At 43.5% G+C, this 17,667-nt stretch overlaps 2 protein-coding genes across 4 annotated transcripts in view; one reads left to right on the forward strand and one right to left on the reverse strand.

Annotated features, from left to right (window-relative positions):
* CMSS1 (cms1 ribosomal small subunit homolog) overlaps positions 1–17,667 on the reverse strand; it is a 426,354-nt gene that overhangs the window by 126,410 nt on the left and 282,277 nt on the right. The window contains exon 1 of one of the 3 annotated variants that reach the window (XM_068270693.1): positions 7,503–7,536. The exons of the other annotated variants lie outside the window; for them this stretch is intronic. Coding sequence (XP_068126794.1) covers positions 7,503–7,521 — 19 coding nt within the window. The 5' untranslated portion in view covers positions 7,522–7,536. Of the gene's footprint in view, positions 1–7,502; positions 7,537–17,667 lie in introns of those variants that run through there. 3 annotated transcript variants of the gene reach the window in all.
* FILIP1L (filamin A interacting protein 1 like) overlaps positions 1–17,667 on the forward strand; it is a 381,420-nt gene that overhangs the window by 97,557 nt on the left and 266,196 nt on the right. The window lies entirely within an intron of this gene.

A 17,667-nucleotide genomic window follows, 5' to 3' on the forward strand; every position in this document is an offset into this window, starting at 1 on the left:
TTCACCTCCAATATAGCTTCCCTGGTGGTCTAGAGTGGGCCAAACATAACGCAAAGCGGGGAAACCACTTGAGGGCCAAATGTAATGGCTCTGAGGGCCAGATTTGGCCCATGGGCCGGAGTTTGACATGCATGGTGTAGACAGCCGGATTTTCTCCAGGCTCATTAGAGGAGCTGAAAGAGTAGCAATGGTCTCATGACTTCTGTTTTTCAAAAAAAAAAAAAAAAGAAATTTAGGGGAAAAGACTAGTAGTAGAGGGATATTTTTTCAAAAAAGGGTGGACAGAGGCTTTATATAGCTTTTAGTACTGTTCATACAGCATTAAAAAAGTAGCTCTTGTTACCTGGAATAACTTCTAGCTGTAATAAATGACTGTGTAGGTATATAAATCTTCTTTATAGAAAAAGCTATATTTTTCCGAGCTCTGGGACCACTTTCATTTATATCCCTTTAATACAATGGTTTTAATTCAAGGCGTAATGATGGATGGCATCTTGAAGTGAGCGACGCCGTAACTCTTCTCCTTCATGAGCTCTGCAGCGAGGGGTTTGTGCCCACCGTGCAGTGTGTGGTTTGTAGAACGGCACAAGAGCTCTTTTCAGAAGATCACGTAGCGGGCGTCTTGCACACGACCTGGCAGTCATATGATAGCCCCCTGTCGCCACTCATTCATAACACTCTCCAACCACCAAAAAATGATTGTTTTGACATCTTCCCTGCAGTCACACTGGAGTATATTTAGACTTCAATTTACAAAACAAAATGTGATCCTAATTAGCCGTTGCAGTCTTGTACAACACAGTCTGGGGCCTTCGGTGTAAGAAGGCTAAATAGCTCACCGATGTTCATCGCGATGGCAGATATGTGCATGGATTCTTGCAATTTTACATAAATTAAAGGTGCTACCAAACAAAGGGAATCATTTTTTACTTTTTTTTACATTTACTTAAAGGAACACTAACAAATACCCAAGTGTTCTAAAATGACAATGTACAAATAATGTCTAACTAGCTGTGTAGACATTTTCCCGTTTTTTATGTTAAATATCAGGCAAAGGCCTTAAATCATTGTGTGCAGATTTTAGCTCTATTGGAACAAATCATTCTAAAGCTGGCCACTAATGGTCCAATTTCTAGTGAAAAATCGTTCGAGCGATCAGAAATTCTGATCGGATGAAAAATCGTTCACTACACCATCAACTAACCAATATTTGCTTCCTATCTATCACGACCAGCAAGAAAATCCAAATTTTCGTTCGACGAAAATTCATTCGGGCGACATTTTTTCACTCGTTCATAATCGATTGTGTCCACCAATGGAGATTATTTACAACCAATCCGATCAGAATTTCTGATCGCTCGAATGATTTTTCGCTAGAAAGCTTTAAAAGGAGTGTCTGCTTCAATGCACAGCCAGTGTTTTTTTGCATATCAGACTACAGAGTATTTTTCTCTGAAAGGAAAAAAAAAAGTGTGAAAAGCTGTGGTGACACAGACAATTACAAATGGTGATAACAAGGTTCCTCTGCTCACTCCCTTCAGTCAGAGACACAGGACAAGGACTTTCTCTCACACACAGGGTTAACAGATGCACTGTGAGGGAATTCCCCCTCCCCTTATGGTTCACTCTGCCGTCAGATTTGAGCAGACTTGCCATCAGTTCAGAGTGAAAGGAATTTGATACAGTAAACAAAGGAGATAAGCAAATATATACATCATTATTTGCCAGCACTTCAGGAACTCTTTCAATCCCAGGTTAAAAAAAACAAACAAACAAAAAAAAACCTAAACAAGTTTTCTATGAATAACAAACTATACAGATAACAGATTTTCCCCAATATTGTGGGTAAGATATGGCATGAAACAGAGGTGACGGAATTTAAATTTCATGGCAAAATATTTTTTACTGTCACACCACTGACGGCAAGCTTATCCACACAATCACAATTTTCATATTTTTTTTTTTAATTTAAAGTAGACCTGAACTCTTGCACAGGACAGAAGGAAAACATAGAGAAATGCACCCTGTGTGTATTAAGAGAGTTTAGCCTGTCTAATTCCCCCTCATCTGTGACTAATCACAAGTTGTAATTTGATCTTTCAGCTGTGTCAGCTCAGGAATTTTCTATGCCACAGCAGAGCAGCTAATTTGTAAATACAGGATGTTAACCCTTGCTTCTCGTGTGTACGAGCCTTTAGCTTTGCTGGGATTTACCTCTGTATTTAATTTTCCCTGTTTTATCGCTCTCCTTAGTCAGGAGTTCTGTGTTTATAATGTAGAGATAAGTGGCATCAGAGCCTGGACTGCTCTGCATGGATATTACCATCCTGATGCTGGAGATATTTGGAGAAAACATTCGGTGCTAAGCTGGTCTCGATATGATTTAATACATCCTCTAACATGTGGTTTTGATAAAAAGCTAAAGAAAGTAAAAGATAGATCAAAATTATTGATGTATCATATTGCAAAACACCTACATCCAGGCTGACAAGAAAAGCCCATATATTGTACACCAAAGAGTAAATCATAGACAAAAGTTCTATGAAATCAACACGTTTTACGAAACATTGACCTCTTCCTCAGGACAACAACCATGGTGCAATGACCTTCATGATTAGAAAAGGCTTTGGTGGTTATCCGTAACCTGCAAGTATCTATAGGATGAGAGAGACCAGGAGCCCAATAGTGCAGTATCCTTAGACAATGGGTTAAATGAAAGATTACGTGTATAAGTATTATACTCACAAGGGTGGGTTGCAAAACTTGCAACCACCATTTGAGCCTACGGGAAAATAACCGTCCTCGCTCGGTGTCCCTGGTCTGTTGGTGCAGATGCTGGTTGGTCGCTCTCCTGGATTAGTCACGGGGGAGGGGGGGGGGGGAAGCTTAAGCCCCTTAAACCGGCCCTTAAACCAGTCCTGCTTATCTACACAATTATCTATAGTAGTGTCTCGCCAAGGCCACCTCCACTAGTGGTTTTCATTATTCGAAGTAGTCCTCATAAGTAGATCTAAAATGTTATAAAACAAGGTGATTGTAATACAGTATAAAGGGGCAATGTTGTAATTTCCATGTGTCTTTGCAGTCTGAAAATAAGTCACATGTATAGAGAGAGAAGACAGGTCCCTCTTCCTAGCACATGTTCCTCACACCACCAGCTATGATGGACAGAGAGAAGACAGGTCCCTCTTCCTAGCACATGTTCCTCACACCACCAGCTATGATGGGCATCAATACCGAATTCATTCATTAACTGAGCAATTAGCCTATAGCTTTAGGCCCTTATCCAATTAACTTTTCTCCTGAGTTTTTTCCCAGGAGATAATTTTTCTAAGTTGTCAGTATTTGGGAACTGAAAAAGTAATAAAAAGTAGGTTAAAGCGGAATATAACCCTGCATTTCAACTTTGCTCTAAAACATTATTTACAGTATATTATATGCAACCAGCATTTTTTTTTTTACTAGACCAGCATTGGAAGGGTTAAACACAGAGCTTTAAAGTTCCTGGAGATTTCTGCAGACGCATCCGAAGCTGACATAGATACATTTTGTTTACATAAATGTATCTAAGTGTGGCATGTGACTCATCTCTCTGACTGAGAAGGAGCTGGAGGACAGCCAAAGAGTGTGTAACATTTCTCAATAGATACATTTAACTAAATAGAATGTAACAATCTGAACTTCTGCATATCTCTCCACGGAACTTTAAACCTCTGTGTTTAACCCTTCCAATGCTGGTCTAGTAAAAAAAAATGCTGGTTGCATATAATATGCTGTAAATAATGTTTTAGAGCAAAGTTGAAATGCAGGGTTATATTCCGCTTTAAGAAATGAATACCAAATTTATTTTCAGGAATTGTTTTGTTTGGTGGGAGCTTTTCGGCTGACTTTACACTTGATGTTTGTGATGTGATTACTGCAGAAATGAGCCTTTACGTGACCCACGAATCATATGCATAAGCCCGCCCCCCGCCTAGTGATGTGTAGGTATGATTAATGAGATGAGAAGCAAAGCCTGCAGCGAGTTACCGCTTGATCCGTTGTGCGTAACGCACGGGTTATGCAGTAATGCAAGTCAATAGGCGACGCAGGCAGTGGTGCACAACGGGAGCACGGCGCGCATACGCGGTATGATGGGAATCCCAGTGATGTACTTCCTGCCCAGCAGGGAGTATGTCACTAGGGATGATCAGTGAGAGGCAAATATTTCCACGTTCATGCAGGATTATGTAAATGTGTATGCAAATACATGCACCTTGAAAAGGGACCAATCAAGTCCCAACCAGGCTTTAATTGATTGGTTCATTTTCAAGCACTGGTTGCCGGAGCGCCAAAATGAACTGCTTCATAGAACGTTCTTTATGGAGCTGTGAGTTTGCCTTAATACAACACAACACTTCTGTAAAAATCTCCCACTGAGCATTTCTGGTTGTATGAATTACTAGTGATGAATGTGAGGCCCACATTCCTACAAACTTATATATATATATATATATATATATATATATATATACACATCATGAATAGACAATTCATGTTGACTATTAACCATTTCAGCCCGCGGGTATTTTTCACCTTATGCATCAGAGGAATTTTCCCCTCCTATTCATTCACCAATAACTTTATCACTAATTATCACAATGAAATGATCTATATCTTGTTTTTTCCGCCACCAATTAGGCTTTATTTGGGTGGTACATTTTGCTAAGAATTCTTTTTTTCTAAATGCATTTTCACAGGACTATTAAGTAAAAAATGGAAAAAAAATCATTATTTCTCAGTTTTTGGCCATTATAGCTTTAAAATAATACATGCTACCATAATTAAAACTCACGTATTTTATTTGTGCATTTGTCCCGGTTATTACACCATTTAAATTCTGTCCCTATCACAATGTATGGCACCAATATTTTCTTTGGAAACAAAGGTGCATTTTTTCAGTTTTGCATCCATCACTATTTACAAGCTTATAATTTAAATTTTTTTTCGTAATATACCATCTTCACATGCATATTAAAAAAGTTCAGGCCCTTAGGTAACTCTTTATGGGTTTTGTTTTTTAATTGTAATTTTTTTTCCATTAAAAAATGTATTTGGGTCATTTTTGGTGTGAGAGGTAAACAGTTAATTTTAAATGGAATGTGTTTATTTCATTGAAAAATGTATGTAGATGTAGTTTTACTATTTGGCCACAAGATGGCCACAGTCAAAAAAATTTATTTTTTAGTCCTGGAAGCGAGCGCGCTCGCTTCCAGGAAGCATAAGTAGAACGGATTTTTTTTCATCAGAAAGACGCCGGTTTCTACCGGGGACTTGGATTAATGAATAGGAACCATGTTCACATTCACTGATCTCTGGGCTAACGGGGGCAACATGTGCGCAGAAGAGCGCAGTAGCCGCCTGGACGTGACAATCACGTCCAGGCGGCATAAATGGTTAAGGTGGTATGAAACTCAGCATTTCCTCCTTGTTGTAAAAGATTAAAGTATAAAATCTATTACCACAAAAAAAAAAATGTAGCATAAAATTGTGGAAGAACAGCATTCAAACAGTTAAACACAGCACTTTGGTCTTCAGTGGAAAGCTCCTTGCTTCAGAGGGCAGCTTCTGGCCACATCTGAAGTGGTAATAATATTATATTTTGTTTACATACCTCTGTAGCTACAATAACTATACAGTCAGCAGCATGCTGAAACGGAACTGCACTGAGCTGAGAAGCAGAGAGAGCTGAGAAATGATCCCTGGATGGATTTTAATATATAAATACAGCAGCTATGAATAAAATGCAATGACAGATTTCAGAGCAGATAAACTGTACTTTGGGAATTTGTAATTTGTAGACAAACAATATTACTTGTGCACAAAAGCGAATATGGTAACTGTATGGGTAATAAAAAGTAGGAAACCACATTTTTATGGAATGTTATGTCAGAATTTTATCCCATTTTAAGAAAATGTGACATTAGTATGCCTGACACGAATAGTAGAGGACTGTCCCCATAGCCACATGGCTGTCCCTAGGCGTCAACCACAAAGAATGGCCTGTGTTTGCCTTCGCTGGTTACCATTTCATACTCTGTAAAGCCAGTGGGGGAGACTCATTAAGGGGGAAACGTACCCTATTTACTGCCTGGATTTATGATCCGCTAATTGGACTGTAAAACGGATGGGAATTTTCCTGTGCACACAGAATAAAGCTTATCGAAATTCTTGTATTAATCCCTTGCTTTACTGAGAACCAAGTCATAAACTGCATACTGTTCATATGGAAAGCATGAGTTAGAGCACATAATGCTGGGGATATGGAAGGACCGTCCTATAGATTTCTATCAAGCTCCTCACCCCAGTGCAACAATCTCCAACGTAAACATATGTGCAGCCAGATGTCTCTTTATGTTTAATGCTATCCAGGGAACCATGCTGTCCGTACAAGTAAAGAATTCCATTCAGTTCATCTTTGAAGCTGACAGCCAGAGTTTTGTTCTGGTCATCTTCTCCTGCTCCACCTTCCCAATGCTTAAAGTGAACAAAGCACCCTCATGTATTTTACCATATATATCAGTGGGTACATTAGAGAAAACACCTACCCTGCTCTCTGCTTCATCCTTCACTGTTCAGCCTGCTTGTTATCAGCCCTGATAAAATCCCAGACTGAGCATTCAGTATGGCTTTGCTCAGGAATCATTATAGCTGAGTCATTATAGCAGAGCCAGAAGGGGGCAGGCTTGGGCTTGAAAAGACATCAGAGAAGACAGACTCAGCTATAATGATTCCTGAGTAAAGCCAGACTGAATGCTCAGTCAGGGATTTTGTCAGGGCTGATAACAAGCAGGCTGAGCAGTAAAGGATGAAACAGAGAGCAGGTTAGGTGTTTTCTCTAATGTTCCCACTGATATATATGGTAAAATGCATGAGGGTGCTTTGTCTCTGGTTCACTTTAAAGAGGAACTGTAACCAAGAATTGAACTTCATCCCAATCAGTAGCTGATACCCCCTTTCCCAGGAGAAATCTTTTCCTTTTCTCAAATAGATCTTCAGAGGGGCTCTGTGTGGCTGATATTGTGGTGAAACCCCTCCCACTGTGTGATGTCATGATGTTTCCTTTCTGTGAACCTTGTTGCATTGTGGGAAATAGCGGTTGTTTCCAACTGCCAAGCAACCAGTATCTCCCTCTGTGTATATGTATATCTACAAAAATACTTTTTAGCCTATCGCATTGTTAGGGGGTGTGGTTATAGATAATGGCAGTTGGAGCCAGCTAGTTTTTTTCATGTCTGCCGGTTGTAAAGATGATGACCCAACTGTGGATCAAACAACACATCTCTCCTCTATTTTTTAACTTCTCACTTTGCAATGTATTTATTTCTTTTTTCCCCCAGAGTGTAATTTTGCCGCCAGCAACAGCAGAAGCCCGAATTACATTAACACGAGACCATGCCCGGATTTACCATAAGGCACTGTAGGCACAGAGTCCTGAGCAGAGTAAATGAGACGTTACTCACCCTGCTCTCGGCTTTCCATTGACAAGATCTCCCTTCATTCAAAGGCACCTCTAGATACTCAATATTAAAGTTCTTCTAGCTGTCTAATACTTGGGGACACCTCTAGTTACTTAATATTGAGGGTACTTCTGGCTACCTAATATTAAGGGCACATGTATCTACCTATGACGGGCAAGGGAAGTACGGGAGAAGGGACAGCTGGGCTACCCAGCACATTTGCGGTGCAGTTCAGTGGGGGTTTGTAGGTTCATGGAGGGCGGAGTCCAGGGTGCCAGGACATCTGTGCCTACAGGCTCCTGTGAGGTAAATCCCGGCTTGCACGAGACACGTAGTGTTAGGTGGAAGGTTTACAGTAAGGGCCAGATTAGGAAGTAGCTATGAGTAGCGAATTACATTTACAAAGGACGGGTAGTATTAGGCATAAGGATTACTGTAGGGGCTGGACGACAAATTAGCTAGGGTTAAAATTAAAGTAGATGCAGGTGCCTCAGTAGAATATCGCTACAGTATGTCGGATATTCTGCTAGCGGCTGCTCCGAGGGCCAAACCCTTTTTCATACGCATGCCCCAGAGCCGCACTGACCCTTATGCTGGGAATACACGGTTCGTTTTTTTAGGCAGATAGATGGTTAGATGGATAATTTCTGACATGTCAGATCTCCCGCCCGATCGTTTTGCTGCTCGATTCCTAATAGAAGTGAATGGAAAAAGAGAAGAAACCGAGCGGAAGATAACAGAATCGACTGCAGAATCGAGCGGCAGAAACAAACTGTGTATGACCAGCATAAGGGGTTACATTTGTAAAAATGATGCTTGCAGGGATCGGGACTTGTTCCCTCGGGCAACAGTTTTGCTCTGAGCACCATAAAAAAAATGTCGAGGCTACAGCCCGATAACGTGGTCTGTTGCTATGCAGGGGAGGGGCTTAAAGTGGGAATGGTAAGAGGCGAACACTGGGCTAAGGCTGCACTCCGCCTCAATGGGAAGCAGGGAGGACCTATGGGGCACTACACACGGTAGATTCTCAGCAGAGAAAGCCCCCAACCAGCTGCCTCGGTTGTAAAGCATCTAGCGCGCGCACAAGGCTTATATCCAGAGATGTAACTAAAGGGGAGCAATCCCTGCGATGTCTGCCTGCAGGGGGGCCCAAAGCTATAAGGGGCCCAAAATACTACTTTACTCACCCTGATAAAGGGGTCCGTCCCTCAGATCAGGTGTTTTTGTGGCTACAATTGTTATGGGTGTGAAGATTACAATGTCCACACTTGTTTTATGACCCTTGTGAGATGAAAAGGGGAAGGCAAGAGAAAGAGGGAGAACATTGGGGGTTCAATTAACCACTTAACGACAATCTAACTTACTGAAAAAGCCTCTTAATGGCTCCAGGACGTTTTAATAAGTCGCTCGCTCCCGCCGCCACACCACACATGTGCGCGCCGCTCCCGCTACCGTTTACCGCCAGGTCACTGCGATCTGGGATTGGGCAATGCCTGGAATGAATGGACGTGACCACAATCAGCGGCCACGTCCATTCATAAAACAGTCACAGCAATTTAAAATGTAAAAAAAAAAGTGAACACTTCCTATTAAATGGGACAGTGTTCACTAGCGCCATCTTGTGGCCAAAAAAGTAAAATTACACATACAGGCAATACATACACAAACACTTATTAAATATCAATAACATTAATAACTTACACTTCCAAAGCCCCCCCCCCCCCATATATTGTTGCCTTAGGGTCTCAGCTTTATTAATCTATATGTTATGAGGGAAAATTACTTTTACTTTACTACATAGGGGCTTGTAATTATGGACCGGACAAAAAAACCCATAAAAATAACACCTATATTTCCAAATAATATAGTCGTCACACATTGTGATAGGGACATAATTTAAACTGGTTAATCATCGGAACAATTGGGCAAATAAAATGTGTCGGTTTTATTCACAGGAGAACGTTTTATTTTAAAACTATAATGGCCAAAAACTGAGAAATAATGCATTTTTTCCATTATTTTCTTATTTTTCCTGTTAAAATGCATTCAGAATAAAAAAATTCTTAGCAAAATGTACTACCTACAGAAAGCCTAATTGGTGGCAAATTTTATTTTGTTGTAATAAGTAGTAATAAAGTTATTGGTGAATAAAAGGGAGGAGCACTGACAGGTGAAAATAGCTCTGGTCTGTTAGGGCAAAAACCCTTGGGGGTGAAGTGGTTAAAGTTAGTTACTCCCCTGCTTGTATCCCTTTATTATTCATGGAAATGGCAGGTGTACATGGCCTAAAGAGAAAAATAAGACACGCATCCTTCTGTCAATACAGAACACACATCTGTGTCAGAACAATGTGACGATTACCAGGAAGAGAAGTCAATAAACATCTCTCCTTGACAGCGTTATTTCCAGCAAGTATGTCATTTATCACCGCAGAGGAATTCACCTTCAATACCTACTGGAGGTATTGGATTGACTTCACTGGAGGGTTTTTACGCAATAACAGTTTGCACACTTGTTCCCCCCGCCGGTACAGAGGCCCAGGTCATCCATGGTTGCCATGGGAACCGCTAAACTCTACATTCTTCAGCTCAGCTCACACCTGGGTGCAAGTCTGCCCTGCATGGAAATTACCTCAGCACAGCGACATGTGTACTTCCTGCAGATGGGAACTGCTGTCCTTCACCAGGAGGATGAGGCGCACCAAGGAGGAATTTACCAAACTAACTGCACAGACTGTGAGCTCAGGGGGCTCTCTTAAAGAAATGGGGATATATATCCATATCCATGCTAGTGTTTAAGATGGACTGAGAAATGGAGAAATGTGTTCTTCTTCATAAACGACACCCTTCCTGATTCAGTCACATCCATTAATCAGAGCTCAGCTCCATCATCAGACTGCCTGCGGCAATCGCCGCTAGCAGACTGTATAGAAAAGAAACCGCCGCTTGTTTTTATTGTACTGCGATCTTCTGCAGCGCTGTACTGGGGACAGCCCTGTCACTTGGCTGTTCCCTGGATGGGCTCAACATGCTATCCTCTCATAGGCTGATGCCTATGAGAGAGGATCACCCTGATTGGATAACGGGGGGAGGGAGGAATTAGAGAAAAAAAAAATACATGATTTTAATTAAAATAAAATAACATATAAATTAATAAAAAATAAAATAAAAAGCATGTAGCAGTGATCAGAGCCCACCAACAGAAAGTTCTGTTGGTGGGCAGAAAATGGGGGGGGGGGGGGATTGGTTTGTGTGCTCAGTTGTAGGGCTCTGCAACGAGCTGTTAAAGCTGCAGAGCACTGAATTATACAAAATAGCCTGGTCACTTGAGGGGTGTAAGCCTGTGGGGGTCCCTAAAGTGGATATCCAGACTAAAAATCTACTCAGCAGCACTGAAAAGGCTTGCCGTTTCTTTAACAGGTTCACAGCATCAGAACTTTGTTTTTCATACCAAAGCCTAATTTTTAGCTGCTTAGAAGCTAAGCTCCGCCCCATCAAAGAAAACTGCCCGGGCATTTTTCCCCTGATGCTGTGCAAAGCATGATGGGATTTCTGATGTTGTTGTTGTCGTTGCCTAGCAGCTGGGAGGGGTGCTCAGGACACAGGACAGTTGGAACTGTGTCTCATGCTCCCTGTCACCTCCTTTCAACCAAAAAGATGGCTGCCCCAATGAAATCACAAACCTTTGCCTGTTCTTTTAAAACAGGGTGGGTAAGAGACTATATTACCTATCTATTTTAATTAACTTAACTAATGTAACTTAATGACAGTGTTTGTTTAGGCTGAAGTTCCTCTTTAACCTCCCTGTGCAAAAAGTGATCCAATTAATTTTCATAACTTATTTTCCTGTAACTTGCCAAAATGTGTTAAGCAAGGGTCTAGTATGCAGTGCAGGTATTGACCTATATGCACGTCAATACCGTTCACAGCATGTTTTGACGTGCATACACGTCAATAACGCCAGGGAGGTTAAAGAGAAACTGTAACCCAGGATTGAACTTCATCCCAATCACTAGTTGATACCTCCAGTCCTTTCCCATGAGAAATCTTTACATTTTCTTGAATCATCAGGGGGTCTGTATGCCTGATATTCAAGTGAAACCCCTCCCACAGCGTGATGTCATAACCATGGTCCTGACAGTTTCCTGTCTGTGAACCTCATTGCATTGTGGGAAATAACGTCGTCTTTTTTCAACTGACAAAAAAGCAATATCTTCCTATGTGCATAGAACTCACCGAAACAAACATTCCATTTAGAACACCTGGCAGAACTGAAGATGTCACCACCAGTGATACATTTCAGAATGTAAATCTGGGAGAGGAAAGATTTTACAACGGGCTAACATCTATAAATGGTTATTGTGAAAAATAAGCAATTTTATTAACCACCCTAGTGTTCAATTTTTGCGGCCATGCGTCCGCGGGAGGAACATTTTTGTTTAAAATCTGTTTTATATAGTGTAGCTAGCACTAGGTGAGCTACACATGTGTCCCGAGTCCCCCGGGACCGATCTGATCCCCCCGATCGCCGACGGCTATATTTACCTAGCCGCAATCCCGCGAGAACCGCAACTACCCCTAGCAGCTTCTGTCGTCGCTATGGCGACGATTGGACATGACGTCTGACGTCATGCGCAGTCCTGATCCTCCCCATAGCGACGCCTGGAGGCTATTGGAGAGGCTGTGCCATCGCTCGTCCATCCCGCTCAGGTGGTTAATTATGTTATTTTCACTACAGGTCCTCTTTTTTAAACCGCGCAACATGAAAAAATATAATAACGATTGACCGGGGATTACTTTCAACGCATGTGCAAAAAAAGGCTAGCAGAGAGGCCTTAATCCTTTAAGTTTTTCACCTGGACCTGGAGAGCCCTTTGTCATTTTGTCACGCCTCTGGCTGGAAATATGCCTTTTCTAAAGATTTATGGGAAGCCGTTATACCATCACTCACATCTGGTGTGCAAAAACTACAAAAAGAAACTGAGAATTTGTAAATCCCCCGCGGTGACACGGCGACGCTCAGTCAGCGAGGCGGCCTGGGTAGCGGAGAGAGAGTTAATAAAGAGAAATGTCTTGGATGAGGTAAGCGTGATAGAGCCATGTTTGAGCACATGACTCACGCAGACATTAAAACATACAGGAGATCATTCTCAGGTAAACTCTGCCTGAGCCTGTACGTCATCTGTGGAGCAGCAGCTTGCATTAATCACCGCTCTGCTGCTGTGAGGTAACCCATCCGGAATGTCTGATTTAACAGGGAGCTGAGAAACCACATCCCATTGTTGTCACACACACACCAACCCGCATTCACTTCCACTCAAGTGTGCAAAAAGCCTTGCGCTCCGCCCGATAAGCTCCTGTCCCACAAGCGGCCCTCATGCCGATAGCGCTGATTGCATGAGTTAAAACCTATCTCTCCGTTAAGTCAGGAAAGATAAACTGTACTCAGCCAGAGATGAAGAGGTAGGAGGGGAGGGAAAAAATAGGCCCACATGCAATTCACTTTTTCACCTGAGTTTTCTCCTAGGAGATATTTTTAAACTTGTCAGTAAAATGCCGTTTAAAGAGAATCTGTACTCTGAAATTCTTACAATAAAAAGCATACCATTCTATTCATTATGTGCTCCTGGTCCCCTCTGTGCTGTTTCTGCCATTCTCTGCTGCAAACCTGGCTTGTAATTGCCAGTTTTAGGCAGTGTTTACAAACAAACTAACCAGCTTCTAATAGGCTCAGCTAAGCAGAGTGTGTTAGTCACACAGAGCCTGCAGGGGGTGTGTACAGCTTCTAGCTAATCACAAGCAGCCCTGCACATTCCAGTCTGACTGCCTCAGCCTGACTGTGCCGACTATAGAGAGAAGATTAGATCATATAACAGAGATAACACAGCTACTGTGCAATTAGGAAAAGCTGCAGTAAGCCAGACCACATTAGAAAAGGCATAGGAACTTATAGCATAGAAGAAATAAAGATAAACAATTTGTTACAGAGTCTCTTTAAGCCACCAGCAAGCAAACAAACACTCCAGATAACATTGATAGTACTTTTTACCTATTTTTTTTATACTTTTTCCATTGCAAAGTGCTAAAAAGTTGAAAAATATCTCCTGGGAGAAAGCTAAGGTGAAAAAGTGAATTGCATATGGGCCTTTGTCAATAAAATACCTTTTGAACCCCCAGCAAGCAAGAAAATACACAAAATCATTTTGGTACAGTAGTACTTTTTTTTTTTTACTACTTTTGGTACTTTTTTAATTGCGAAATGGTGAAAAATTAATTTAAAGAGAGAGGAACAAAACATGATCACCTAAGAGAAAACCACCTAAGAGAGCCTTTATAGCAGGGGTCTCAAACTCGCGGCCCATTTGCGGCCCTCGATACAATATTTTGTGGCCCGCCCCGGCAAAAGGTTCCTTATAGTTCGCTTCAGTGCTCCCAACAAGTAATCCGCCGCATCCCCGCCGCTAAACAAGGGCTGCAGAGCCCCCAAATCGCCCGGAGGGCAATCCGCCGGAATTTCCTGAGAGGGCAGAGCTTTCAGCTTCAGCTCTGCCCCTTCTGACGTCAATTGCGGTGCATCACCGCCTCTGCCCGCCCCTCTCACTCTTCCTTCACAGAGAGGGGCAGCCATTGACGTCAGGAGGGGTAAAGCTGAAGCTGAAAGCTTTTGCGGCGGGGACACGGCAGATTACTTGTAATGGGAGCACTGAAGCGAACTATAAGGTAAAATAGGCAAAATAGTTTGCTTCAGTGTGAATTTGATTTTGAAATAAAAATCAATGCTGGGGGCGGCGGTGTAGCGGGAGCTGCTGATTGACCTTTTTTGTGAAATCCCTTATGCGTCCCAGCCTCATCCTGACTTTGCCTCCTGCGGCCCCCAGGTAAATTGAGTTTGAGACCCCTGCTTTAAAGCTTGGGACTTTATGCAATTCACTTTTTCTCCTAGGTGATATTTTTAGACTTGTCAATAAAATGTGTTTTAAACCACTAGCAAGCGAACAATCAAAATAATTTTTTGCATGCATTAATGCGGAGAAAAAATTTGGGCGCCAGCGGCTATTGGACGATTTGGGCATTCCATAGGTGCTAATGCAAAAATCGGCTATAAGGCGCCAAAAGCAGAACACTGGGCACACGATAATTATCGTTTTGAAAATTACGTTATAGATTTTGAAATTTTTTTTATGGTTTTAAAAATAGAACATTATAGTTTTTTTTTACATTTTTAAAGTTTAGTATTTAGAAATTATTCATTTTTGAAAGTTATTGTTTTGAAATGTATTGTTTTCAATATTATAAGGTTAGGAATAGGGGTTTAGGGTTAGGCATCAGGAAGGGGGTCTTAGGATTAGGGGTTAGGCGTCAGGAAGGGGGATTTTAGGGTTAGGTGTCAGGAAGTGTTGTTCTTAGGGTTAGGCGTCAGGAAGGGGGGGTCTTAGGGTTAGGCATCAGGAAGGGGGGGGTCTAAGGGTTAGGCATCAGGAGTTTTAGGGTTAGGCATCAGGAAGGGGAGTCTAATGGTGGGCATAGAGGGGTCGACCGGCAGCTCGATTAGCCGCCGGATCGACCCCAGCCGCGTCCCCTCTCATCCGCGCGGATCAATTGCCGCTCGTCCCCGACGGCAGTCCTTATCAGCTGCTCGATTCCCTGCCATTGTCTGCCGGCGGGAATCAAGCGGGCGCGGGTCGAGCGGCATGATTGGGCCAGCTGAATATTATCAGCTGGCCGGATCAGCTGGTCGATACATGGTACAGAAACGTACCGTGTATCCCCAGCATTAGGGTGAGGCATTAGGAAGGGGGGGTCTTAAGGTTAGGAGTCAGGCGTTTTAGGGTTAGGTGTCAGGAAGGGGGGTCTTAGGGTAGGCATCAGGAAGTAGAGTTTTAGGGTTAGGTGTCAGGAAGGGGGGGGGGGGGGGGTCTTAGAAGGGAGATTTAGGGTTAGGAGTCAGGAAGGGGGGTTTAGGGTTAGGAGTCAGGAAGGGGGGTTTAGGGTTAGCAGTCGGAAAGAGGGGTTTAGGGTTAGGAGTCAGGAAAGGGGATTTTAGGGTTAGGCGTCATGAAGGGAGAGTTCTGTTTGGCAGTAGGGTTAGGTTAAGCTGTAGGAGGGTTTTAGGGTTAGGCGTCAGGAAAGGGGTTTTAGGGTTAAGCGTCACGAAGGGAGGGTGCTTTGTGAGTGTAGGGTTAGGTCAAGTTATAGTAAAATATTGTTAATATATACTGATATTTTATTACGATAATTTACACTATTTACACTTTAAAAACTACGAATATTGGTAGATATTAGCAATCATTTTATTCACGAAAACCGACACCCATTTTCCTCGCAGCCCTTTTTCACACACGCCGTTAATGCGCAGTGGATTGAAGCCAAAGGTGCTGAATGAAAGCGTGAGTAAGGTATCGCCACATCCTGCTTAACAGTAAAGACCTTCCTGCAAGCTCACTTCATAATCTGAGAAGTTATAACCTTTGCCTGACTGCATTACTCCCTCCACCCCCTCCCTGCTCCCTAATAGCGCTTCAGGGATTGCGAAGTCCAGGCCACCTGCTCTGGAATGAGTTATAGGGGATGGCATGTAATGATGTCATTATACCATCACCATTTTAATCCACTCTTTAGCATCAAAATTAATTATGCTATGGAGATCTCATTCCATGAGATAATGTGCATTATATCACTATGCTACACAATGTACGGCAACTGGCTGAGGTCATGTAGGATCGCTATGCTGTGTATGGAAGCAAGACCATTGCGGTCTTAGCAAAACCAGATAGTGACTCAGAGAGCAGCCAATGAACTGGCACCTGTTGCTTCACACTGTGGTCACACTATTGGCCTGATGTCCTGAGCCATGCCCAGGCTGGTGAACATCTAAACACTTAAAGTGCACCAGAGACAGCATGTAACAAAGATTGTTTGCTTGCCCAGTTGCCACATATGGTATGGGGGAGCACAAAAACGTCCGTGGCCACATCCCCGCCATATGCAGCGACCGTATGAAAGCAGCAAGGGCGGTGCAGTACAAGTAGTCTTGGAGACAGGGATAGCTGACCAATCCAAGTAGGCTTTGTATATGTTAGGCCAAACACCAGAAATCGTCCAATTCTAGAATTGGCCGGTCGTTTCTAGAACTGGCCGATTTGATGTCGGCCAAAGTCCAAAATGCTGGGAATTTCTGGCATTGGCCGGCCAGTTCTAGAAATGGCCAAAGTCAGTCGGCCAAAGTCCAAAACGCAGCTGCTCTGCTGTGGCAGTTAGGTGAGATGTGAGAGATCAAATTACAGTGGTGATTAGTCACAGATGAGGGGGGATGCTTTGCTGAGCACTATGCATGGATGGAGGGGGGGGGGGGGGCTTTGCATGGCTGGGGGGATTTGCTGGGCACTTTGCATGGCTGGGGGAATTTGGTGGGCGCTTTGCATGGCTGGGGAGGGGAATTTGCTGGGCGCTTTGCATCGCGGGGGGGGGGGGGGGGGGGAGGGTCATTTGCAGAGTGCTTTGCATGGCTGGGGGGAGAGGGGAATTTGCACGCTTTGCATGGCTGGTGGGGGGGGGGGGGGATTTGCTGGGCGCTTTGCATGGCTGGGGGGGATTTGCTGGGTGCTTTGCATGACTGGGGGGGGGGGATATGGTGAGCGTTTTGCATGGCTGGGGGGCTTTGCTGGGCACTTTGTATGGCTGGGGTAGTTTTGCTGAGCGCTTTGCATGCCTGGGTGCTTTGCATGGCTGGGGGGGATTTGCTGGGTGCTTTGCATGACTGGGGGGGGGGGGGGATATGGTGAGCGCTTTGCATGGCTGGGGGGCTTTGCTGGGCACTTTGTATGGCTGGGGTAGTTTTGCTGGGGTAGGCTTTGCATGCCTGGGTGCTTTGCATGGCAGGGGGGATTTGCAGTGAGCTTTGCATGGCTGGAGCAGGGGGGTGGGGGGAGGGGGGGGGGGTCAGCCGGCGCTATTTGCAGATCTCAGATCAGAGCGGCGGAGAGAAGCAGAGCAGTGCACACACTACCCGCCCTGACCCATGCACTTCACATGCAGAAGTGAGCAATGACGTCACCTCTGCATGGAAGTGTATGCGTCTTGCGGGTCACGTGTGCGGCGCTGCTCTGCCTCTCTTTGCCTCTCCGATCCGGGCCAAAGTCCGTAGGGAAAGTTTTATTTGAACATTGGCC

Source organism: Hyperolius riggenbachi, chromosome 2 (genome assembly GCF_040937935.1).
Source record: "Hyperolius riggenbachi isolate aHypRig1 chromosome 2, aHypRig1.pri, whole genome shotgun sequence".
In the NCBI taxonomy this organism is placed as follows: domain Eukaryota; kingdom Metazoa; phylum Chordata; class Amphibia; order Anura; family Hyperoliidae; genus Hyperolius; species Hyperolius riggenbachi.